Source organism: Erinaceus europaeus, chromosome 20 (genome assembly GCF_950295315.1).
Source record: "Erinaceus europaeus chromosome 20, mEriEur2.1, whole genome shotgun sequence".
In the NCBI taxonomy this organism is placed as follows: Eukaryota; Metazoa; Chordata; class Mammalia; order Eulipotyphla; family Erinaceidae; genus Erinaceus; species Erinaceus europaeus.
This window is the reverse complement of record NC_080181.1, coordinates 8,582,802-8,609,134: the sequence shown is the minus strand read 5'-3', so window position 1 is coordinate 8,609,134 and position 26,333 is coordinate 8,582,802. Positions and strand designations below refer to the sequence as shown.

Sequence of the window (26,333 nt, the reverse complement as noted above, 5' to 3'; positions counted from 1 at the left end):
AAATTTGATTTTTATCTCCTTTTTCTCATTCTAGTTTTCCAGAATCATTTCCAACTTGTGTATAAAACAGTAAAAATTTGCTTCATTTAAAAATATTTAAATGTGTGACATCATATAGTGGATTCAGTAAAGAGCTGTAGAAATGATCCCTGAAAGTATAATCTTATTATAGTGGATTTAGAAAGTGATTTTTTTAAAAAAGGATTTATTGTGCGTTTAATTTGCGTATGTTTTTTCAGCCTCCTCTAGCACTATACTTTGGATATTTTCTAAATGGTCTATTTAGCTAGCTATGCTTCTTTCTTCAGATGTTCAGAAAATCACTGGTAAAGATGTTTGAAGATAAAGGATTGGACTGCATCTTTTTAGAAACTAACATGAGCATGAAGAAACAGTATCATATGGTTTATGAATGCATTCCTGTCCCCAAGGAAGTGGGTGATATGGCCCCCATCTATTTTAAGGTATTCATAGTCTATTCATATGAATATTGGTCTATTCATATGAATATTAAGGTATTCATAGTGCTATTATATGAATATTGTTTTGTTTTTGCCTCCAGGATTATGGCTGGGGCTTTGTGCCAGCACTATAAATCCACTGCTCCTGGAGGCCATTTTTTTTCTATTTTGTTGCTGCTGCTGTTGTTGGATAAAACAGAAAAATTGAGAGGAGGGAGGAAGGCAGATAGGAGGAGAAAAAGATAGACACACCTGCAGACCTGCTTCACCACCTGTGAAGCAACCCCCCTGTAGGTGTGGATCCGCAGCCTGGAACTGGGATCCTTATGCCAGTCCTTGTGCTTTGTACCATGTGAGCTTAATGGTGTACTTACAAAGAATTAAAGCATAAAAAATTCTGCTTTATAAATTTCTATGTAATGACATTTGACATTTTGTTCTTTGGATAGCCTATTTAAGGATGACTATACTATCAAGTGTAATTTATGATTTACATTTAATTTACTCATTTTGCAAATAAAATAAGAACTTTACTATGATTTATTTTGAAGTTAGAATTCTAGTAGTAGCTCTAGGAAACTTACTGATTTTAACTAGAGCCATAGATTATTCTGTAAAAATAATACACATTGTAATTACTGAGATCAATTACTGTACTCAGTAACTCATAACATTTGTGAAAGAACCTGGTATTTAACCTTGATAGCTATTTTTTGACTTATTTAGTTATTGGACATTTATATGAAGTTCTTAACCTTAATTGGCCATTATATTCAAGCAGTTTTTACTTACTTGCCTGTGTTTGATGCTGACCTAAATATAATATAACTGAGTAATATCAGTGCATACTCAAGGCATAAAGTGTAAATACATAATAGTAAATGAATGGATTGTGTTGATATTAGTATTTAGTTCATCCACTAGCAAATGAAGCAAATGCATCCACAGTAATTATAGAAGAGGTTTAGAGTCGAAGAGAAAAAGCCACACACCATTCTTCTAAGAGACGACATCTCTGACACCCACCTTGAGCTCCTGTGGCTCTTGTGCTTTGTACCCTCCACCTCCAATACATTATAATCACTACTGCTTTATACTCCACTAAGGAAGTGACAGGGTGGGGGGAAGCTCGAAAATTAAAGAAAACCTAAAAATCTTTTTCACAACTGATTTTGAATTTAAAAGAAGTTATATTTTCATTAATAAATGGCTTTTTTTTTTTCAGAAAGCCATAATGGAGTCTGATGAAGAGTGGTCTATGAACAAGAAATTGATTGATTTGTCTTCAAAAGATATCAGACAGTCTGTGAGTATCATTTGTCTTCTGATATAAGAAACTACTTTAGGGGGTCAGGCGGTGGTGCAGTGGGTTAAGCGCATGTGGCGCAAAGCACAGGGACCGGCATAAGGATCCCAGTTCGAGCCCCCGGCTCCCCACCTGCAGGGGAGTCACTTCACAGGCGGTGAAGCAGGTCTGCAGGTGTCTATCTTTCTCTCCCCCTCTCTGTCTTCCCTTCCTCTCTCCATTTCTCTCTATCCTATCCAACAACGAACAAAATCAACAATGGCAATAATAATAACCACAACGAGGCTACAACAACAAGGGCAACAAAAAGGGGGAAAAAATGGCCTCCAGGAGCGGTGGATTCATGGTGCAGGCACCGAGCCCAGCAATAACCCTGGAGGGAAATAAACAAATAAATAAATTAATTAAATAAATAAATAAAAAAGAAACTACTTTAGTGTTCAAGAGCTTCACTGTTTTTCACATCTTGAGAAAGAGATTATTTGTCCTTAATTAAAGAAGGAATTTATTTTCATTCTTCTCAGTCTAGCCAGTGGTTATTTGTTTAAACACTTATTTGAAGACTGGCTCCCAGCCTCCCAACCTCTAAGCCCTCTCTCATTGGCTCCTCAGTTGCTGTGACAGCCCCCAGCTCTGCCATAGGAGTCCCTCTCATGGGCTACTCAGCCCGTGGACAAGCTCATGAGAAGGACCCTCTTGCTACTGGAATTATAGGAAGTTATTCCTTAGTGGCTCTATTTTGAATTTCAAACTTTTGTTTCATTTCCCTTAGAAATTTATTTCTTACAGACAGATAAGTTGAAAGGGAGTGGGGGATAGAGAGAAAGAGAGACAGAGTGACACCTGGAACACTTGTCCCCTCCTGTGGAGCTTCCCCCCTGCTTGAGCCTCGGCCCTTGTGCGCAGAGCATATGCCATCACCTGACCCCTCCTTTTTCATATAAAAAGTTTACCTGCTATGTTCCTTTGAATAGTAGCTGTGTAGCATAAGGGTTCACTATTCTTTTGGGAGACTTTTCTTAATCCAGCTTCATAGTTTAATCTTGATTTGCAGTTTAACTTCTAAATACAAGTTATATAGGCTGACCTCTATTTGTACTATAAATTTCATGTTAAGTTTACGTCTAGTCTTATCTTCCTATTCTCTACTATAAGGGAAGTACATTCTTATTCTCTTTTGGTGTAGTCTAAGGAAAATTATCCTGCTGTTTATATTTATTATTATTATTTTTTTATTGACTAGGATTATCACTGGGGCTCTGTGCCAACACTTTACCACTCCCTGTAGCCATTTTTTTTTTCTATTTTATTAGATAGAACAGAGAAATTGAGAGGGGAGGAGGAGACAGGGAGAGAGAAAGACACTCACTTGCAGACCTGCTTCACTGCTTGTGAAGAGTCCCCCCTGCAGGTGAGGAGTGGTGGCTCAAACCTGGGTCCTTGTACATGGTGATATGTGTGCTTCACTGAGTGCGCCACTGCTTGGCCCCCTGCTGTTTATATATATTAACAGCAACAACAACAACAACAAAAAACCACCTTTCTCCCTCCATGTTTTCCCCAAAGACAAGGAAGTAATTGCTTTTGATCATAATTACTGAATATTATGAAGAGCTATCTGGCCAAAAGGCTACCAGATGAATTGTTAGATTTGAAAGTCATCATTGCCTATATCTTTCTCAAATTAGGAATTCATTTTATGCCATTTCACCTTGAGGGATGCTTCATTACTGTCTCATCAGAGAGAAGGAGAGGGATTAGCAGGACTCTCTAACTCCATGTTGTGTTCATGTGCAATTTCTCTGTGTAGGTACCCAGAGGCTTACCTTACTTCTCTGTGGACTTTGGCCTCCAAGGAGGGTTTGCCCATGTCATTGAAGATCAGTACAAATTCCCTCATTACTTTGGAAAGGTATGTTCACACATGTCCATTTTCCAAGTTTAGTGTCACAGTAATAACTTTACTGTCAAGAGGAAATAAGATCTTTGGGCACAGTATACGGTGAAACTAGTGAATACTGTTCTACCCAGTTTCTAGAGGTAAAAACCTAGAAATTATTAGTAAAAATACTCCAGAATTCATGTGATAGAGTCTGAATGTCACTTTGTAATCAAGCATTTGTTGACATTTTTTTGGCAGTGATTTTGGTGTTTTCCTGTGGCATCAGCCAACCTGGTTCTCAATGAGGACTGTTGTTGAGGTCTTATTATATGACAGGTATTGTTCAGAGCTCTCATTTAATGCTGATACCAGCTGTTACTTTCAGTTTGCTGAAGAAAAAATTGAACTAAAGAGAGGTTTTATAACTTTTCCAGGGCCCTGTGCTGGTTTAGTGACAGAACCAGGAATAATATGTTAGTGGTCATAGTTTAGCTCTTCTAGTTAAAGAAGAATGTATGGCTCCTTCCTTCTACCTTCTCTCTCTCTCTCTCTCTCTCCCCTCTACTTATTTATCTCTCTCTTCTCATTTCTTTTATTCTTTTTATCAGAGCTCTGCTAAACTCTGAGGTTTGAACCTAGAACCTTTGGTGCCCCAGACATAAAGGCCTTTCTGCATCACTCCTATGCTATCTCCCCAGTCTTGGCTAATTTCACAAAGGTTTTTCTGGACAAGTAGTAGAGTCTGGACCTTTGAATTGCCATTGGGTTCTTCTGTACCACAAACCTGTTGTCTAGAGGTTTATTCTCTAACTTTAAGGTCTGCTGAGGATCTGTGAAGCATGCAAGTTAGTTTTCAGAGGCTGGGATGAAATTATTATAGCTGCTGAGGCATTCAGAAAAGGTCTGAACAAAAATAGCTCTAGGGATGGCCTTTTAACCTGCTTTGCCTCGAGCCTTGCCCTTGTCCTCTGAAGTAGAAGGGCCTCTGTGAACTCTCCTCCTCTGTCCTCACTCCCCACTTTTGTCTCCTGTAATAAGACCATCTGTAGTGAATGGGAATGTGTCCAAAGGACTCTCAGTGCCAGAGGTTTGCATACAGAATAGTCTATGCTACTATCCTTTTCTTTTCTTTTTTTTTTAACCAGAGCACTCTTCAGCTTTGGCTTATGGTGATGCAGAGGATTGAGTTTTGGACTCTGGAGCCTCAGGCATGAGAGTCTCTTTGCATAACCACTATGCTATCTACCTACCCCTGCTCAGTGCTACTATTCTTTTTTTTGCCTCCAGGGTTATTGCTGGGGCTTGGTGCCTGCACCATGAATCCGCTGCTCCTGGAGGCCATTTTTTTTTCCCTTTTGTTGCCCTTGTTGTTTTATCGTTGTTGTAGTTATTATTATGGTTGTTATTGATGTCTTGTTGGATAGGACAGAGAGAAATGGAGAGAGGAGGGGAAGACAGAGAGGGGGAGAGAAAGACATTTGAAGACCTGCTTCACCGCCTTTGAAGTGACTCCCCTGCAGGTGGGGAGCTGAGGGCTTGAACTGGGATCCTTACTCTGGTCCTTGTGCTTCATGCCATGTGCGCTTAACCTGCTGCGCAACTGCCCGACCCCCAATCAATGCTACTATTCTTACAGGCTTTGTTCTACATTATCATGGAGACTTTCTGTAGACAGCTAGGTGTGTGGTAGTTATCTTTACCTCCCTGTGATATTTGACACATCTGTGTATAGTAAATCTCCTTTGTATATTTAAAGAAGATGAAAGATTCATGTCCTTAAGTTATGTCCCAGGTTTCATCACAGTCAGGTAAAGCTAGGCTGAACATGCAGAATTTAACTTTTGGTCCAGTGTCTTTTTGTAATTCTAAACAGTCCTTCCTCTAAGCATTATAAAGAACCCTCCCAGTCTATCTTTATATGGGTATTCATAAGCATAAATTCAATTTCTGTAACTAGCAGCACAAAGATCTTGAAAGAAATGATATGGAGTAATAAGCAGTGACAAATTGATTCTTTTCAAGGCTTGAATGTGCCTTTTAATCAAGGTAGTGGCTAAAAATAGCTCATCTTGTAGGCTGTATTCCTTGCTGTGTGTATGGCCTGGGTCAGCCTGAGACCTGGCACACAGGAGAGTGCTATGGCACCAGGTAAGCTCCAGTGCTGTGACGTCTCTCCTCCTGTCTCTGTGTCTCTATTTAAAATTTAGGGAAAAAAACACAAAGTTTGACCTGGCAATGGTGAAATGGTAGTGGTCGTTGTAGATGATTTTTTATTTTAATTCTGGATTTGGTTAGTTTGATATTAAAGTATGATTTTGTTTTCTGAAGACCTCCATCTAAAGAATAGAGTATCAGAGTGAACATTTTGTATCAAGAGTGAACATTTTCTTTATATTCAAAACAGTTGAACGACAAAGTTAATGACTTTGTTTGCCAGAAAAGCTAATAAAGACCAGATTAATTGAATTTTGCTTCCTGTTCACCCTCTTTGTGGTTGTCCAGTAGATGTGCTTACAAGTAACAAAATGAACAAATCACGGGGCAGAAGGTACAGTACTTCTAGAATCAGAGACTTGCCATAGTTAGAACTCATTAAAATAAGATGATTTTTCATGTGAAAATGACTTATGTAATATTTGAACATCCTTGGAGAGATCTTAATATTAAATTTAGTAGGAGAGTAAACATGATTCACCTCTGTTTTTAATATTTGTACATTCCCATGTTTTTCTTTTTTACATTCTTTTAAAGGAAATCATTGGTGGAATGATGGATGTAGAACCAAGACTTTGGCGGAAAGGAATCAGAGAAAACTTTGAGGACCAGAGGAAAAAAGCCCTGCAGTTTGCTCAGTGGTGGAAACCATTTGACTTCACTAGAAGTGAACAATGTTGAGTCTTCCCTTTGATTTCTTTTTCTTTTTTTTCCTCTTCAGGTTCCTTTGTCCTGTTTGCATCTCACTAGACCACTGACTGCTCAGTCACAGATGTAGAGAATCTGGCTCTAGGCCTGATGGTGCATCAGAGCACCGTGGTGTGTCTTTCCTCCTCAGCTCCTGGGGTGACCGTGCAGTGAGGGCTGATCAGCTGGGTGACCTGTTCTTGTTCTCTACCTGGTGGTGGTGATGTGAACTATTCAGTTAATATGTACAGGGACCTTTCTGAGAGTTTATCTAGGAAGTACAGCATGCCACTGTTTCAAGGCAATTGATTCCACTGTAAGTCTTTGTGTTGGCTTCTTTTGCATTTTTTTAAACTGAAAGTTGGCATATTCAGTAACTGCAATTTCTCTTCATGACATTTTATACCTGTAGCACATTTATCACTGCTATTCTTTTTATTACAGGAAAAAGAATTGTCCCAAATGTAATGTAAACAAATTAAATGAAGTATAACGTGTTTGTGATTTTATTGGTTTTATTTGTAGTTTTTTAAATGTGTTTTTGAATTTTGCTGATTTTTAAAATACCTGTTCCAAATAATGTGATTTATTGTTCCTTGTGGTTTGTAGGAAAGCTAAAGTGTTAGACATAACAGTTTCTCTATTAATTTCTATAAACTTAAATATTGTAATATTCTGAAATTCAGGAGGGTGCTCTGTCATCCACTTGATCTAAAGTTCTTTGTTCTAACATTTGGTGTCAAGAGAAAGCTATATACAGTACTTAGGAAATGTAGGTATGGTGTGTAATTATGACTGATCTTTTTCTATGTGGAAGATAGTTTCAAGGTAACTCTTTTTCAGAGATAATGATCACCTGGAACTGAGCCATGCCATTTTGTCATGAAATGTTGAACACCTAGAATCACTGTGAAGTGCAATCTAGAGTAACTCATAATTGTACATGGTTATTTTAAATGTCGGCATCTTGTTATTTCTTTAGTGACATAGAAGAATTACCTCAGGATTGAGCACTGATGTAGTCTGGACAAACAAATCTTACAAGAAAGTGGCAAAAGGATCAAAAATTTTCCAGGTAGCTTAAAAGTTTAAAATATTTGTAGGAATAAAAATATATCCAGTAGTCACAACATAAAATTCCAAGTGTCAGTGCTGAGGAGTGGTGCAGTGGATAATGCTTCAAATTCTCAAACACCAGGTCTCCAGTTCAATCTGTAGCTTTCCTTGTGCTAGAGTGATACTCTAGTCTCTCTCTTTCTCTCTCTCCCCCCCTTCTCTCTTTCTCTCCCTCTCCCTCTTTCTCTCCCTCCCTCTCTCTCCCTCCTTCTCTCTCCAATATATAGGTAAATCTTTTAAAAAATCAAAGTGGCATCCAGTAAAATGTTGCTAGGGTTCAAAGAAGCACTGAAGTGATAGCTAAATATGAAAGATGTTTCCCCCCTCTGTAAATTTCTATAAAAGATATTTCAATTTTTAATAAAAAATAGTTTGAGGTTTATAACACATATAAAAATATTTAATAGTTTTTTTTTTTGGAATTTATTTATTTATTTATTTATGAGAAAGATAGGAGGAGAGAGATAGAACCAGACATCACTCTGGTACATGTGTTGCCGGGGATTGAACTTGGGACCTCATGCTTGAGAATCCAATGCTTTATCCACTGCACCACCTCCTGGACCACATTCAATAGTATTTTTCAATGTGTTACAGGGTTGTTTGCCTATTCCTGTCTTTAGTTGTTTTTTGTTGTTGTTGTTACTGTTGTTGCCTCCAGGGTTATCACTGGGGTTCAGTGCCTACACTATGAATCAATCCACTGTTCCTGGTGGCCATTTTCCCCATTTTTTATTGGATAGGACAGAGAGAAATTGAGAGTGGAGGGGGAAATAGAGAGAGAGAGAGAGAGAGAGAAAGAGACGCCTGCAGACCTGCTTCATCACTTGGGAAGTGACCCCCCACACACACACACAGGTAGAGAACTGGGACTTGAACTGGGATCCTTACTCAGGTTCTTGTCTTTGTACTATGTGCACTTAACTTGGTGTGCCACCACCTGGCCCCTAGTTGTTGTTTTTTCTTAAATTCAATCAAATTTACTTTTTTGTATCCTAAATGCGTGTGTTTTAATTCAGATATAGACATTTTGTTACAGTCCTTTTTGTTGTGGGTTTTTTGGCAGTGTCTATTGTGTTGATTATTGTCCCAAATTTCTTGCACCTCATTACAGGTACATAAACTTATTTTGTTTACTTTCATTACTTTTGCTCTGGCGTTGTGGCAAGATTCCTTGTTAACGGAAATCTCTGTTAGTTTAGGAAAGTGCAGCTTAGTTTATGGGTTTAAAAGGTTTTGTAGTGGAGGGGCCGAGCGATAACGCATCCAGTGGTGGTCGCACCTCGCCATGTGCAATGCCTTGGCTCTACAGAGCTGAGGGGAAGCACCACAGGTGGTGCAGCAATGCTGCCATGGCCGTGTGTGTGCGTGTATATGTGTTTAAAACAAAAAGAATGGAAAACTTGTTTGGGGAGTGGTAGAATCACAGGCTTCTATGCAAGTAAGTAAATTAGTACAGAAATTGTTGTGGAGAAAGAGATTCTCACTTTTCTGTGTTCACCTCTCCCCTTCACCATCCAGTTGCTAGAGGTCACCTCACCTCTTCTTTTTAAAACTCCCCCCTCCTCCCCAAAGCCATGCTAACTACTTAAGTGTTCTCTTCTGTCATGGCTCTTTCTCTGTTTTTACTCTTAGGTTGGACTTCTATTCTGTGGTTTTAGCCCAGTCTTAGGCCTATTGGTAGCTTCATTTTCCTTATTCTGAGTTTTTTCCTTGTGTTGTCTATGCCTGCTGGATGGACATAACAGATTAGTTTCTTTTGATGTTTTCAGTCTTTACCACTTACAAGTGAAGTTTAAATCTATCTACTGAGTCTGATTTTCATGAAATATATGTGCTGTTCTGTATTGACTTTGGTGGATAGAGGAGACAAAGATGGAGGTAGCTGCCATTCTCCTTTGCTGTGAGGAAGTTCTCCCCAGTTCACCCCACACCCCTCTCAGTGACGCCTCCAGTAGCTTTTTTTTTTTAATCTTTATTGTAGTAGAGACAGAGAGAAATGGGGTGAGAGAGGGAGAAAAAGAGAGACACTTGCAGCTAAACTGGAAATTCAAATGAACCAGTACCAGCAGATAAGATTTGGTTAGACAGTTACTAGAACATGATTGTTCTACTTGAATGGAATAGGGTGAGAAAAATACCAAGGTGGAAAACATACAAGCACATTTGGAAGATAATTTTACCAAGTGTGTCTACAAAGGTTATTTGGGAAATTTTCAGGATGTGAAGCCCTGAAAGATTTGATACAAAATTTGGAAAGTGTCCGAATTCTGAGTAATTGCCTTTCCCTATCTATCAGTATTGTTACATTCGAAGACACTTGAAGATAGAAGGTAGCCTTCTTGAAGTAGTGTTTTAAGAGATTACTTTGAAAGGAAGTATGTAATTAAGGAAATTCGTGTAATCAGATTATAGTGAAGTCGGAGCTTGAAAGTGTGAGCATTTTGGTCAAATATTCCACAAGCATTTCTCTGTAAAGCAAAGGAATAATGCAGTTGGCATACCAAGTAGAAGAATGGAAAGGATTAAACACTTGGGACTGACCTACTTGGCATCTTCTTTGATAGATGCAACAGCTGTTCTTCCCTGTCCAGCTAGGACAGGCTGCTGTGGTTCCATGGTGTTCATAAAGAATAGCAGTGGAATGAAATGGTACTCTTACTTTTTATCTTTTTATTTTCATGTCCTTAAAATGACACCATACTTCACACCTACAGTATTTGAGAAACAATCCATGACTGACTGACCTCAGCACGAGAGAGTGGGCTTTTGGACCGAACAAGTAACCCCTCCCGTAGTCCTGTGTCTCCAATTTGGTAAAGTGTAGGAATCTGTCAGCAGTAATTTTCAAATATCTCAGTCTCAATCAATAAAGGTACCTTTTTGAGGCCCAAGTGGTGGCACACTGGGTTAAGTGCACACAGTGTGAAGCACAAGGACCTGGGCAAGGATCCCTGTTTGAGGCCCTGGCTCCCCACTGCAGGGGAAGTCTCTTCACAAGCAGTGAAACAGGTCTGCAGGTGTGTGTCTTTCCCTTTCTCTGTCTTTTCCTCTCTCCAGTTCTTTCTGTCCTGTCTAACAACAACAGCACAACAGCAATAACAACAATAATAACAATAACAACAAAGGCAATAAAATGGAAAAAATGGCCTCCAGGGGCAGTGGATTCGTAGTGCAGGCACAGAGCCCCAGCAATAACCCTTGAGGCAAAAAAAAAGTACCTTTTCCTTTTTCTTTTTTAAAATATTTTATTTATTTTCCTTTTTTGTTGCCCTTGTTTTTATTATTGTTGTTATTGATGTTGTTGTTGCCAGGTAGGACAGAGAGAAATAGAGAAAGGAGGGGAAGACAGATAGGGAGAAAAAGGTAGACACCTGCAGACCTGCTTCACCAAGTGTGAAGTGACCCCCTGCAGGTGGGGATCCGGGGGCTTGAACTGGGATCCTTAAGCTGGTCCTTGAGTTTCACGCCATGTATACTTAACCTGTTGCACTGCAGCCCAACCCCCAAAAGGTACCTTTTCTTGATAAGTTATTGGTAGGCTTCAGGGTGAACATCTGGAGCTTATCTCTGTAATATGTGATAACAGTTTATTGCATACCTAATAATTGCCATCAATCTTAGACTCTACTAAAACACATTTTACTGATAAACAGTAAGACAAGCCATCCTGCTTACCAGTTACCTTCTGTGTGAATCTTGAGGTGCTGATCATTGTTTACAGAATAATCACTTGTCATAGCCACTATCACCTAATGCAGTTCATTTCAAACTGCACACTGGATACATCACCCACCCAAGCCAATAATTGACTAGATTTGTATTTCTGACTTACAAATAAATGCAACCTACTTGAGTATCTTGATTTTTTTTTTTTTTTTTTTTTAATAATGAGAAAGTTAGGAGGAGAGGGAGAAAGAACCAGACATCACTCTGGCACATGTGCTGCCAGGGATCGAACTCAGGACCTCATGCTTGAGAGTCCAAAGCTTTATCACTGCGCCACCTCCCAGACCACGATTCTTCCACTAATTTATGAAGTCTTATTTGAGTATCATCTTAAGTAAAGTGTATAAACTTAGAAGTGGCAGATTTATATTAATAATTGTATGATCTTATGCTTGTTGTATTTAATTTGAGACAGGTATTGTACAAGGTTCCAGGAGTGGAAGATGGAAAGATAGAACTTGACTTCAAGGTACATAGAGTCTAGTGGGAGTGGAGGTGTGGTAAGCAAAATCTCAAAGTTATTAAATTAGATACTATGTAATAGAGCATCTTCAAGTGCCTGATAACAGGGTCAAGTTGTGAGTACTGGTTCTTCCTTTCTAAATGTTCCCTGTTTGGTTTCTTTATAGCAAATCTGAGCCCATTAAGTGATACTTTGGTGCAATTCCAAATTGCTTTAGTAACTGGAGTTTTGCTGAACACACTATTTGGGCCATAATTTAAGTTTGAACTGTACTGTCTGCATTCTTCTTAAAATGCAACTTGACTTTCACTGCAGAGTAGTTTTTAAGTATCTAGTAAAATTTTCTACTACTTAAATTTAACAAACTAATCACTTGGGTTTTTTTTTTTTTTTTTTTCTTCCCTCCAGGGTTATTGCTGGGCTCGGCACCTGCACCATGAATCCACCGCTCCTGGAGGCCATTTTTTCCCCCTTTTTGTTGCCCTAGTTGTTGCAGCCTCGTTGCGGTTATTATTGCCATTGTTGACGTTGCTTTGTTGTTGGATAGGACAGAGAGAAATGGAGAGAGGAGGGGAAGACAGAGAGAGAGGGGGAGAGAAAGATAGACACCTGCAGACCTGCTTCACCGCCTGTGAAGTGACTTCCCTGCAGGTGGGGAGCGGGGGCTCGAACCGGGATCCTTACACCGGCCCCTGCGCTTTGCGCCACGTGCGCTTAACCCACTGTGCCACCACCCGACTCCCTCACTTGGTTTTTTTTTGTTTGTTTGTTTGACTATAACTCAAAGGAATTAACAACAAGGCATTACTAAGCTGTATAATTATTAGTTGGCATGATTTTTGAGAGTTTATACAAGGTGTTCATAATACTTAAAAGACCTTAATTTTCTAATAAGTAGGGACTAGGCTTCTTTAAAAAAAATAAAAATAATAAAAACCTTAAAATATTTAAGAACCAAATGGGCCAAATCAGTGATCAAAGAATTTTGATGTCGACAGTAGCATATTATAGTCTATTAAAAGATAAAAATAAGGGGCCAGGGTGTGGTGCACTCTGTTAAGCGCACGTATCACCATGTGCAAGGATCTGGATTTGAGCCCCTGCTCCCCACCTGCAGGGAGGACGCTTCATGAGTTGTGAAGCAGGTCTGTAGGTGTCTATCTTTCTCTCCCCCTCTCTGTCTTCCCCTCTTCTTTCCATTTCTCTCTGTCCTATCCAACAACAAGAAAGACAATAACAACAAGGGCAACAAAAGGAGAATAAAATAGCCTTTAGGAGCAGTGGATTTGTAGAGCCCCAACAATAAGCCTGGCAGTAAAAAAAAAAAAAGACATCAGGAGCTGTGTGATGGTGCTAGCCCCAAGCTCTAATGATAAGCATGGTGGCAATAAGGGGGGGGGGGGAACAAGATAAAAATGAAAAATGGGGAGTTTTAACACTTCAAGAGTTTCTCTATAATTTAATCTTAGGAACTCTGAACACAAAGACCTGCCCCCATAAGTCACATTCTTATGCAGGCATGGCTTTAATCGCTTGCTCTCCTACCTTCTTAACTTGTGTGGTACTTGTATCCCTTGGCACTAAATGAGTCAGATGTATAGTAATACAGAGCATAGCCATGAATGTATGAATAACCATGCCCAAATGAAAAAAAGCAATCTAGGGGAGCCCAACTATAGTGTACCTGGCAGAGCACCCACGTTACCATGCAAAAGGACCTGGGTTTAAGACCCTGGTCCCCACCTGCAATGGGGAAATTTCATGAACAGTGGAGCAGTGGTATATATGTCTTACCTCCATCTATCTGTCTGTCTATCTATCTTTATCTCACCCTGTTTACCACCCCCCCCAAAGAAAAGAAGGAAGAATTGGTTGCCCAGAAGAGTAAAGTATTATAGATACCAATCTCCAGTGACAACCCTGGTAGCAAGAAGAAATAAAAAGTGCAAATTTCACTTTTACCTTCCACTATCTACTTACATCTTTACTTTTTGAACAAATATTCCATATTCTGAATGTGTGATAATTGCTCACAAGCATATGGAATGTTGTTAAGGTAACATAATAATTTGAAGAGCTAAGCGTCTGGAAACTTCAAGTTTTACTTCAACAAGTAAAAGTAGTGAAGTATGGGGGTGCGTGCATTTTGTGCTGAGCATTTGAATTCTCTAGAAGAGTATAACTAGGGGCTATATTTTTTAAAAATTTATTCATAAAATAAATATTGACAAGAACATAGGATAAGAGGTGGTAGAAACCCTTCTTATCCTACCACCAGAACTCCTATCCCATTCCCTCCCTTAAAAGCTTTCCTATTCTTTATCTCTCTGGGAGTATGGACCCAGGATCTTTATGGGGTGCAGAAGATGGAAGGTCTGGTTTCTGTCATTGCTTCTCTGCTGAACATGGGCATTGGCAGGTCAATCCATTCTCCCAGCCTTTTTCTATCTTTTCCTAGTGGGACAGAGCTCCTGAGAGGTGGGGTTCCAGGACACATTGGAGAGTTCGTCTGCCCAGGAAAGTCAGGTTGGTGTCATGGTATTATCTGCAACTTGGTGTCTGAAAAAGCATTAAGATATAAAGAAGAACAAATTGTTCGATAATCAGGAACCTAAAGGCAGAAGTATAGCAGATGAGATTTGGGGTCTCCATTTTGGAAAAAGCTAGTAGGTCTATCTTAGGTATATTCCAAGGGGCCCATGACTTTACTAATTTTTGCCTGAGCATGTCAGCTAACATGTAGGTAGACCAACGATGTTGTCTAGTGAGATGGTGTCAGAGTTGGAAATAGGACTAGAAAGTGGGTCATGGGTGGAGTGGAGCTGGGCAGTATTGCAGTGGGTTAAGCACACATGGCACGAAGCACAAGGACTGGTGTTAAGGATCCCAGTTCGAGCCCCCGGCTCCCCACCTGCAGGGGAGTCGCTTCACAGGTGGTGAGACAGGTCTGCAGGTGTGTCTGTCTTTCTCTCCCCATCTCAGTCTTCCCTCCTCTTTCGATTTCTCTCTGTCCTATCCAACAATAACAGCAGCAATGACAACAATAATAATAATGACAACAACAGTAGTAGCAACAAAGTGAGAAAAATGGCCTCCAGGAGCAGTGGATTTGTGGTGCAGGCACCAAGCCCCAGCAATAACCCTGGAGGCAAAAAAAAAAAAAAAAAAAAGCTGGATGAAGGAAAAGAGTAGCCCCCAAATATGAGAAAAGTTTATAAATACTTTTAACTGTATACCCCATCAATTTGATCTGGGGCCTATATTCAGTGCAGGAGCTTATGTAACCTCTGCATCCCTGTATGTCTGAGCTTGCATTCTGTGGTCATAGCTAGGAACATGCTAGCCTCACTCACTGCTGGAACATCTTCCTTGAATGCTGGAGTATTTTGGCCCAACCTCCCTTCAGAGAATGGGGTAGTCCCTATAATTGTTGATCCACATTGAGGGCAAGGCCTTATAGGGGCCCACGAAGGGGTCCATTATGTTGTACCTGATGGAGATGACCAGTGACAATGGAGAGAGGGATCTGTTAGAGGTGTAGGCCCATCATGTCTGTGGGAATCCCAGAACTCCCTGACTAGGGCCCTGGGTGATGGGTTGGCCTGGTAGTAATGAAAGAGCCATCGTAAAACTATGCTGGTCTCTTGCCCTTATCCAGCTTCTGTAGTCCTTACCCTGTCTGACAAGGTTAGCTTTGGAGTGACTGAGGGAAGTGAAATAGGAAGTAGGTGAGGAGGATATTTAGGTCTAAATAGAAATTGTTCTATTTAGTACTTTATGCTGTCTTTTTTTAGGCTTTTCTACTTGCTTACTACACTAACTGGGTTACTGCAAACTTGTGCACTTTTTCTTTAAGGTATATTTCCCCCTAACTTATGGATACCTGTGCACATGTGTCCTATCTCATGGCCCTGGTCCATACCTAGGTGCTGTGTTAGGAAGTGCACCACCATCTGAAATGGAGTTAAGGGGTCCTGTGAGTTAGGATGAGTCTCACCGGAGTACTGGAACCGAAGGGTTGACATTGCAGGCCTGTCGTCTGTGGACACAGTCTGAAGTGAAACATGTGGAGATGGTACTGGTTGCATTGATGAGGTTGAGATCAGAAGATGCACTATCAGTGGGTATGGGTCAAGAAAAGTCTGCTGAAAAGCAGGGACTATAAATTTTTAACAGTTTGCCTTATATGCATATCCAGACGAGCACCTTTTGAATGGGAAAATATGCTAGATACTTAGTTCTTTAACTGTATAATCAAACTTGTTTCCAACACAGTGGGGTAAATTGGCTTCTCTTATTTCCAATCTGATGCATTGAGAAGCTCATATTACATAGGGAGTGTGACAGAAATATGTTGATATAAATCTACTTGTCAGGAAGCAACCAAAGTAGCCCATCCCATAAAGCAAATAAGTGCATGGCACTCATGAACAATGCTAGCGATAAACTAGGTACAGAGAGCCTTGATGAACTAGTTAGATTAGAGGACACCAAGGAAACATGACAACCAAATGGAGTGTCTGTTTCCTCATAAATTTCTGAATATCAGAAATGATCTGGATATCAAAGAGAATGAAGAAAAAACTATATAATGCAATGTTACTTCTACAAAATAAAAAAATTAATATTATTTATTTATTCCCTTTTTGTTGCCCTTGTTGTTTTATTGTTGTAGTTATTATTGTTGTCTGTCTTCATTGTTGGATAGGACAGAGAGAAATGGAGAGAGGAGGGGAAGACAGAGGGGGAGAGAAAGATAGACACCTGCAGACCTGCTTCACTGCTTGTAAAGCTACTCCCCTGCAGGTGGGAAGCCGGGGACTCAAACCAGGATCTTTACGCCGGTCCTTGCGCTTTGCATCACGTGCTCTTAACCTGCTGCACTACCACCTGACTCCCTATAAAATAAAATTTAAAAAACTACAAATGACACTGGAACAGTTGGCAGTTTGAATAGGTATTGTAACTTAGATACTAGTTTTTTTTTTTTCTAAACCATCATTAAATCCCAGAGTGTGGTTATTGTATTGTTATGCAAGAGAATTATTTTGTTCATATGAGATGCATATTGAAGTATTTAGAGATAAAGTGTCAAAGTCTGCAAGTCGCACTGGCGTGACTGAAGGGAGACCTATGCAGATAGAGGGGAGGTGGCCATGCAGACCCACATTCAAGCCCGAGTCCTTCCCTGTATGGGGCAGGGGAGGAGTCTTCTGGAGCAGTGAAGCAGTGGTACAGTTCTCTTTCTCCTCTGCCTCCCCTTCCCTCTCAATTTCTCTTTGTCTAGCTAATACAAGAAAGGGAAAAAATGGCCAGGAGTGGCACTGAACTCTAGTGGTAACCCTGATAGCAATTTAAAAACAAAACAATGCATAGAGAAAAATAAAACAAATGAGGCAAAACATTAAAAACCAGGAGAATTTAGAAGAGCAACAAAAAATATTCAGTGTATTGTTGCAACTTTTGATTGTGTGAAAATTTTCAAAATAAGAGTTTGGAAGTACATATTACAAATCAAAATGAAAGTTAGAGTTGTTGAACAATGTGAAGTAGTTTGAGTCCCATTTTTAGCACTTAACCAGACTCAGTCCTTATTTTTGCGACAATGCAATGCCCTTTTACTAATTAGATGAAGTCCATAAATAATATAACCCATAGATTTGTAAAGTCCAGAGCACTTGGATTTAGGAATTGACATACAACCCTACCTGTAACATAAAGCAGAGCAAATGATCCTGTTTCCTCAGTGGGTTAATTCTTGGGCACAAATGCCCACAGATTCCCAGAATCTCCCCTAGGGGGTGTTACTGCCCATGTTGTAAACTACTGGGCTAATGGGACAGATATATTACCCTGAGACATACTGAACTTAAAAAGGACACTAATCATTATGCAGTGACTTCTGAAAAGTTTTGGTTTAGGGCTACAATCGAAAGGAGAATTAGTAGGTGCCTAACAGGTAGTGGGGAGGAAAAACCTCTGACACCATTTCACTAGACAACACCTTTGGCCCACCTGCATGTTGTGCTTAGGAAAAATTAGTAAAGTCATGGGCCCCTTGGAATATACCTAAAATAGACCTACTAGCTTGTGATATAAGTCACATCTGTTATTTCATCGAGAAAGCAGAAGTATTCTAGAGTCACCCCTGCCCTGCCAGGATCACTGCTTACATCTCACAGACTGCAATGGTTTCCCAAGGCTCTCCCCTCTAGTTATAAGCAAGATCTGGAAAACCGTGATGGTGAGTATGAAGATGACTGAAACAGATACGCTAGCAACAGCCTGGCAGACCCTGCCATTGCATCTGAGCGGCTGCATCACTCTGGACTGGATGCTTCTGCATCACTCTGGACTGGATGCTTCAGCACTTCTAGACAGGCTTTGAATTTTCTTCCAAGAACTTAAAAGAGTTGTAGGTAAAAGGTATGAGAAGAAAATTGATGTGGAATTACAGTTTAGACATGCCAGAAGAAAAAAAAATCAGAGGCATATGGAGAGAAGGATAAGTTGTATAAGACTCAAGTTCCCTCAAAACATATCTGAAACACCTATGTGATATATAGAATGTGTGTATATAAATGTACACGTTTATCATTTTGTCATTTCTAAGGTTTTGTAAAAAAAAAAAGGTTCTGTCGTGTGTTCCCAATTCATCTTGAAACTGGGGATATTATTATTATTGTTATTGTTATTGTTATTTTAATACCAGAGCACCACTCAGCTTATAGTGGTGCTAGGGTTTGAACCTGGGACCGTAGAGCCTCAGACATGAAAATCCTCTACAATGTTGAAACTTTTAACTAGAAAGGGGCTTAGCTTTAGGGCTTCACAGTGGGGTGCTGGGAACAGGTTTAAACAATACAAGGTTTTATTAGGGTGAAATGGGTAAAAGACAAAATAAGCAATTATCATCAGGGGCCACAACAGGGCTGTAGCACAGTGGGTTAAGGGCACATGGCACGACCGGTGCAAGGATCCTGGTTCTAGCCCTGGCTCCCAACCAGCAGGGGGGGTCCCTTCACAGGTAGTGAAGCAGGTCTGCAGGTGTCTATCTTTCCACCTCTCTGTCTTTCCTTCCTCTCTCGATTTCTTTCTGTCCAACAACAACAAGATCAACAACAGTAATAATAACGAAAACAACAAGAGTGACAAAAGGGAAAAAATAGCCTCCAGGAGCAGTGGATTCATAGTGCAGGCACTGAGCCCCAGCGATAACCCTGGAGGCAAATAAAATAAAATGAATAAATAATCATAAAATGCCAGATTCCTTAAAATCTACCTGTCATAGAGCTGTGAGTACTATTTTTTATTTTCATTCCAATGATTCTTCCTGGGGAAGGGGTGGCAAATCTGTTTCCCCAAGTGGCTGAAGTTAAGTTTTTCTAAGAACACAACTTGACTGCTGTTATGAAATCTCAGCAAAGAAATGTATCAGTGAGGCTTTCAGTTTAATCATCACTTCATTTGTCTCATGCTAAGTCTTGGCTCCCACCTCTCTTCATTCTTAGAAAAGCATTCAACTTCTAAATTTTTATTTATTTTTATTTATTTTTCCCTTTTGTTGCCCTTGTTGTTTTATTGTTGTATTTACTATTGTTGTTGTCGTTGTTGGATAGGACAGAGAAATGGAGAGAGGAGGGGAAGACAGAGGAGGAGGAGAGAAAGACAGACACCTGCAGACCTGCTTCACCGCCTGTGAAGGGACTCCCCTGCAGGTGGGGAGCCGGGGTTTGAACCGGGATCCTTATGCTGGTCTTTGTGCTTTGCGCCACCTGCGCTTAGCCCGCTGTACTACAGCCCGACTCCCTCAACTTCTAAATTTTGTAGTTTTCTGTCAATCCAGATCAAATGAACACAGGAACTCATATGCACTATGTCAAAGAAATAGTCAAAAACCTGCATTCTTGCACGTGTGTGCTCAGTCAGGTACACCACTACCCGGCCCTCTTGCCTTATCTCTAAAATGATTTACCACACTGGAGTAAGAAAGCCTATGACTTCCTAGCTCACATTGCTGCTGAAATCTGTGAACAAGTCTACATGACAAGAACATGTACCAGCTCAACTAGTTCAAATGCTTTTCTATAAGGTACATAGATACTCAGGTTGAGGGCCGGGCAGTAGTGCAGTGGGTTAAACACATATGGAGCAAAGCACAAGTCCCATCATGAGGATTCCAGTTCGAGCCCCCAGCTCCCCACCTGCAGGGGGGTCGCTTCGCAGGTGTCTATTTTTCTCTCCCCCTCACTCTCTCTCCATCTCTCTCGATTTCTGTCTGTCCTATCCAATAACAACAACAGCAATAACCACAATGGCAACAAAATTTAAAAAATGGCCTTGGCCTCCAGGAGCAATAGATTCATAGTGCATTCACCAAGCCCCACTGGTAACTCTGGAGGCAAAAAGTAAATACATACATATATACATACATACATACATACTCAAGTCATTGCAGAAGTGCAAAAAACTGCAATTATCTTAGGAAATTAGATTTGAGTCAGCCTTGTTGAAGTAGAATCATCATCCTAATTGTTAATGCTTAATGAGTGCTTCTTATGTCCTGTCTAGTGTTAAGTATTTTTTGTGCATAATTTCATGATAACCCAATCAGATGTACATTCTCTGAATGCCTGTTTGGTGCCCCTCTTTAGATGAAGGAACTGAGGCTTAAAAAGAGTAGAATGGTCTAGGCACACTAACATGAACCCACTGCTCAATTCCAGGGGTCACCAGCCCATCAAAGTGTCAGAGACGGTGTCTCTGACAGCTGAGCAGCTCACCCACCAGTGGTCTGTCTGGGTGGTAACCTGCAGGGTTGATTCCAAGGTTCTTCTTTTTCCCACTCCAGAGACCATGTGCTTGATCTACAGCGTGCAATTGGATTTGGGGGCCCAGGTGGAAGGAACAAACACAGTTATCAATCCTAGAAGATGGAAAAGCCAGTCTTATTTACAGGTTCAACCTAGTGTCTGGTAGGTCATTCTGAATCAGATGTAAAAATAGTCACATCCACCCTTCCCCATCATGCTGGGTGCTGGGAGTAGTTCAGCATTTCCCAGCGTTCTTCAAAACTAATCCAAGGGAGTCGGGCAGTAGCGCAGCGGGTTAAGCGCATGTGGCGCAAAACGCAAGGACCGGCATAAGGATCCCGGTTTGAGCCCCCGGCTCCCCACCTGCAAGGGAGTCGCTTCACAGGCGGTGAAGCAGGTCTGCAGGTGTCTATCTTTCTCTCCCCCTCTCTGTCTTCCCCTCCTCTCTCCATTTCTCTCTGTCCTAGCCAACAACAATGATGACATCAATAACCACAACAATGTTAAACAATAAGGGCAACAAAAAGGGAAAATAAATTTAAAAAAAAATTAAAAAAAAAAAACTAATCCAGAAGAAGGATTATCATTGAAGTGAATGTTACACGGAATTATAGTTATATATATATATATTTATATATAAATTATGATTGAATTTTCGATAAAATTGGCATATGCTTAATCCTCCATTACTATTAAAGTTACTAAGTCTAGAGAATATCACGTTTATTTTTCTGACAATGGAAGATTGTTAACTTGCACTGTTCATTTCAGTATATTTGGTGGAAGGCTGTTGAGCAGCCTTGAGATGACTGGGAGCATGCAGTGAGTGTTCTGTGACGTACTCTGTTACATACCCTGGTTAGCCATTCAGATCTTTGTTCTTTTGACTTTCACATTAGACAAAACACACAATGTGTTAAGAGTCTTCATTGTCGTTCAAAGCTAAGAATAGACAATAAATAGTTTGGCATTTTAATTAGCTGCTTGCCTTCATGTTCATTTTGGCACTAATCTAGCAGAGCTGAGTAGTAGATGACAGGGCTCTGACACCAGACATCCCCGGCCTCCAACTGCTTCATGAAAGACAGCACAGGAGTGTAGAATGTCGATAATTTGTTCCTTTTCTCTTACTCTATACCTTGCGTTCTTTCCCTATAGTTATTACAGTTCACTCAATGCTTTTCTATCCTGTCAGCTGTGCAGTGATGCTCATCAGAGTACCTGCTGTCTCAATACATAGCTGTTTTCTAAAATACTGCTGTTAGAACAAGAGATAATTGAAGTTCAGTTTGCCCAGTGTCTCCCTCTTTCTTTTTTGTTCCCCACACCTAACAGGTGGTCACTCAGGGTGCTCATCATAGACTTCCCAGCTGTGAACCTGGGGCCAATTGACACACTGCCCTTTCTGAGCATGGGGCTATGGAAAGGAATTAACAGTAATCACCCTGGGTCACCATTAAGCTTGGGAAGACAATTCAGTTTGTGGTTGATGCAAGCAGAGCAAGTAGAGAGGGAAGACCTGAGTTGGAGATAAGGGCTTGGAAAGCCAGGTGGGTGGTGGAGAATTTGAAGCAAGTGGTGGGAGGCAGATGTAGAGATTACTGTGATTGCTGCTTTAGTCTCATGGTAGGTAAGACTTAGCCTCTCTCCTTAGAAAAGCTTAGACTACTACAACATGGGGCATTTGAGTAAGTACGACAGATTATTTTTTTAATGCAAATGAAGTGTATATTTATGAGCTTTCTTTGTTATATCCAGTTACTGAATGTCTTTATGAAATAAGACTTGGCAGTGGTAAAATTTTCACTCTGCATTTTGAAGATGTAGAAGGATTTTTTTTTTTTTACCTGAGCACTACTCAGCTCTGGTTTGTGGCGGTTCAGGGAATTGAACTTGGGACTTTGGAGCCTTAGGCATGAGAGTCTCTTTATATAATCATTATGCTATCTACCCCCACCCCAGAAGGATTGGTCTTAATGCCAATTCTGCTACTCCTCTGGCATCTTTGCCAATATTAATTTTGGGGGCCAGGTGTAGCTAACCCAGTAGATTGTATATTTTACCATGTGCAAGTACCTGAGTTTAAGTCCCTGGCCACCACGTGGGAGTGAGCACCTGTAGGGGAAAACTTCATGAACAATAGAGTAGGCTGTTGTGTATCTCTTCTCTTGCTCCCTCTCTCTGTTTCTCTCCTGTCTTAACAAAACAAACAAAAACGGTCCACTGCGAGTGGAAGGATGATGTAGACTTTGAGCCCCCAATGATAGCCTTGTTGGCAAAGAAAAAAATGTTCTAGCATATGCTAGGATGGAGGTATACATGTCATTGGGAAGAAAACTAACTGTGGGGTAGAATGAAAGAGGAGGAAGAGCAGGAGCCCTATGAAAATGTGGAAACAAAGCCTTAAAGGATGGCTTGGGTTTATACGAGCAGCAAAATAGGAGTATTGTTCCCAAAACAGGCAATCTAGTACAGGCAGCTTCACCAGATGAAGAGGACAGAGATTTCAGAGTGGCTGAGAGTGGAGGAGATTCAGCCAGAGTATCTGAGGACCCGTGAGGAGGTGCAAAGCAAGGCTGGACTTGACAGCAGTAGCTCTGGAGCATTTCCGTGGAGGTCAGCTGTGGATTGGGAAGTCAGGATCATCTCCATCCCATTTTTCTGGAAGCTTGACTTCTAGAATGAGAAGCAAGAGAAAGACAGATTTATTATAGCTAGGTAGACAGGTTGTGTATGGCCTTTTCTTTCGATAATAGAATCTAAGAGGTTGTGACTTAATCCAACATCACCCACTGATCAGTCGCGGAGCCATAATGAGGTCCCCGATGGACTCAGATTCCCTTCTATCTGCCCACTGACGGAATGTCAAGATCATCCTGTATGCAAACATGACCACAGTCCAGCAGTGTAAATGTGACTATGGCATCTTTCATCCAAGACCAAAACATTATAGAAGAGGGAGGTAGGAAGGAGAATCATTCTCTCTGTTGGTCTGAACGTGTGGAGTGTGGACATGAGAACCTCATCTTGAGCTTCACATGTTTTCTTGGCTGCGTATGAGTTCTGGCAGCTGGCTCTGGTTTTCTCATCCTAGCTACTGCCCTGGCAGCCTTGCGTTCCTACTATGATTTCAATTCGCGACCCTACCACGAATGATAAAAAGGAAATTGCATCCCAAGTATATTCATATTATAAGCCAACTACTTAGCTGCTAAAGCACTTTGCCATTCAGACAATGTGAATTGGATGGAAGCTTGCTTCCTTTGATTTTGATGCATTTCTACCATGCCCAAGGATCTGAGTTCGAGCCCCTGCTCCCAACCTGTAAGGAGAACACTTCACAAGCCGTGAAGCAGGTCTGCAGCTACTTACTGTTCTCCTTATCTCCCTTCTCAATTTTCTTTCTGTTTTAAATTTTTTTAACTTTTTAAAAAATTATTCATTTTTCCTTTTGCTACCCTTGTTTTTTTTTTATTGTTGTGGTTATTACTGTTATTGTTGTTGGATAAGACAGAGAGAAATGGAGAGAGGAGAGGGAGAGGAAGACAGGGGGAGAGAAAGATAGACACCTGCAGACTTGCTTCACCACCTGTGAAGCAGCTCCCCTGCAGGTGGGGCCGGGGGCTCAAACTGGGATCCTTAGCTTCTCACTTTTCTCAGTCCTGTCAAATAATAATAATAATAATAATAATGAAATAGTGGCCTCCAAGAGCCACAGATTTGTAGCGCCAGCACTGAGCTCCAGCTATAACCCTGATGGCAATTAAAAAAAAAAAAAAAAAAGAGGGGTCGGGCGGTAGCACAGCAGCACAGTGGGTTAAGTGCAGGTGGCACGAAGTGCAAGGACCGGCATAAGGATCCCAGTTCTCGAGCCCCAGGATCCCCACCTGCAGGGGAGTCGCTTCACAGGCGCTTTACGCCACATGCGCTTAACCCGCTGCACTACCGCCTGACTCCCCCCTTTTGTAATTTCTGACCTCTCAGTTGTATTTGCTATCAGTTATTGCTGATCATAGTGGGGGCATCGGTGCAAAGCAGTTTGTGAGCTTTGTTTATTTTATACCTGGTTATTAATGCCCCATGTGAAATAAGGATGCAGCAATTGTAAGATTTTATTTCTGCTTCTTAAAGATTTGAAATGCAGATAACTTGTTTTTTTTTATTTTTTATTTAAGAAAGGATTAATTAACAAAACCATAGGGTAGGAGGGGTACAATTCCACACAATTCCCATCACCCAATCTCCATATCCCACCCCCTCCCCTGATAACTTTCCCATTCCCTATCCCTCTGGGAGCATGGACTCAGGGTCATTGTGGGTTGCAGAAGGTAGAAGGTCTGGCTTCTGTAATTGCTTCCCCACTGAACATGGGCGTTGACTGGTCGGTCCATACTCCCAGTCTGCCTCTCTCTTTCCCTAGTAGGGTGGGTCTCTGGGGAAGTGGAGCTCCAGGACACATTGGTGGGGTCTTCAGTCTAGGGAAGCCTGGCCGGCATCCTGATGACATCTGGAACCTGGTGACTGAAAAGAGAGTTAACATACGAAGCCTAAGAAATTGTTGAGCAATCATGGACCCAAAGGTTGGAATAGTGGAGAGGAAGTGTTAGGGGGGTACTCACTGCAAACTCTAGTGTACTTCTACGCTTCACAGCTCTTAAGCTCCCCCCTCAATAGGTGGGGACCAGGGACTTGGGTCCTTGATAATGGTGAAACTTGTGTTCAACTGGGTGCTCTACCACCCAGTCCTCACTCAGCTTGGTTTGAAGATCATTTGCTTTTCTGCCTTATAGCTACTGCTTCTTAGAATCTAACAATAGCTCTCCTATGATAATTTCTGACTTCTGTTTTAAAATGATTTGTAAAAAATGTTCTGCTTGTGGAAAACCTATAAATGTGCTCCACAGGGGAACCTGGTTTTCTCCCGTGTGTATGTTTGTATGTCTGCTCGCTCACACATACGTTTGCATGTGCCTGGGGACTTGGAGGCATGTAATTTCACTGCTCCAAACGCACTTTTTCGGATTGAAAGACAGAGGGAGACACCCCAGCACTGAAGCCTCTCCTGGTGCCATAGTACCCCCGTAAGTTGTACTGCGGGCTTGAACTTGGGTCACACATACGAGAAAGGCGTCAACCTCCGAGGTGAACTATCACACTAGCCCCTGAGAGTCAGTTTCCAATGTCTATCATAGCACAGATCACCAATAACTAGAATATGACATCCCTTGTCACTTAACTCTGGTCCCTTATCATTGCCACTGTCCCAGGAAGAGCCTGAAAAGTAGCAGAACTATCTATGTTATCGGTCTCTGTTCCCAATACAAGTATGTCATTTATGTCCCATGAAATGCCAATGTCTGTATGTTTATCAAGTCTGTGTTTCTCTATGACTTTTAATTTCTAAGCACTGTATGTGTATCTGTGGACTCAGCTGCTTTCCTCCCCACCTCCAAATTGTTCAGCCAAGAGAATGAAGAGAATTAATTAGAACATACTACCTTATATTTTCAGAATCTCTGGAGTTGTTTAAAAATATATGCACATATATGTAAATATATATATTTTAAAACTCTTGCATCAGGATGTCACGTGAGAGTTTCTCTGTTGTTCCAATATTCCAGACAGTAATTAAAGGGTCTACACAGACCAGTACTCTTTTTAA

At 40.9% G+C, this 26,333-nt stretch overlaps 1 protein-coding gene across 3 annotated transcripts in view; it reads left to right on the top strand.

Moving 5' to 3' along the window:
* The window catches only part of CWF19L2 (CWF19 like cell cycle control factor 2), a 62,605-nt gene extending 55,558 nt beyond the window's left edge, over positions 1-7,047 (top strand). For all 3 annotated transcript variants that reach the window (XM_060179793.1, XM_016187099.2, XM_060179794.1), the window contains 4 exons: positions 309-464; positions 1,687-1,767; positions 3,578-3,679; positions 6,401-7,047. In XM_060179793.1, coding sequence (XP_060035776.1) covers positions 309-464; positions 1,687-1,767; positions 3,578-3,679; positions 6,401-6,544 — 483 coding nt within the window. In that variant the 3' untranslated portion in view covers positions 6,545-7,047. The remainder of the gene's footprint in view (positions 1-308; positions 465-1,686; positions 1,768-3,577; positions 3,680-6,400) is intronic.
* The last annotated feature ends 19,286 nt before the right edge of the window (positions 7,048-26,333 follow it).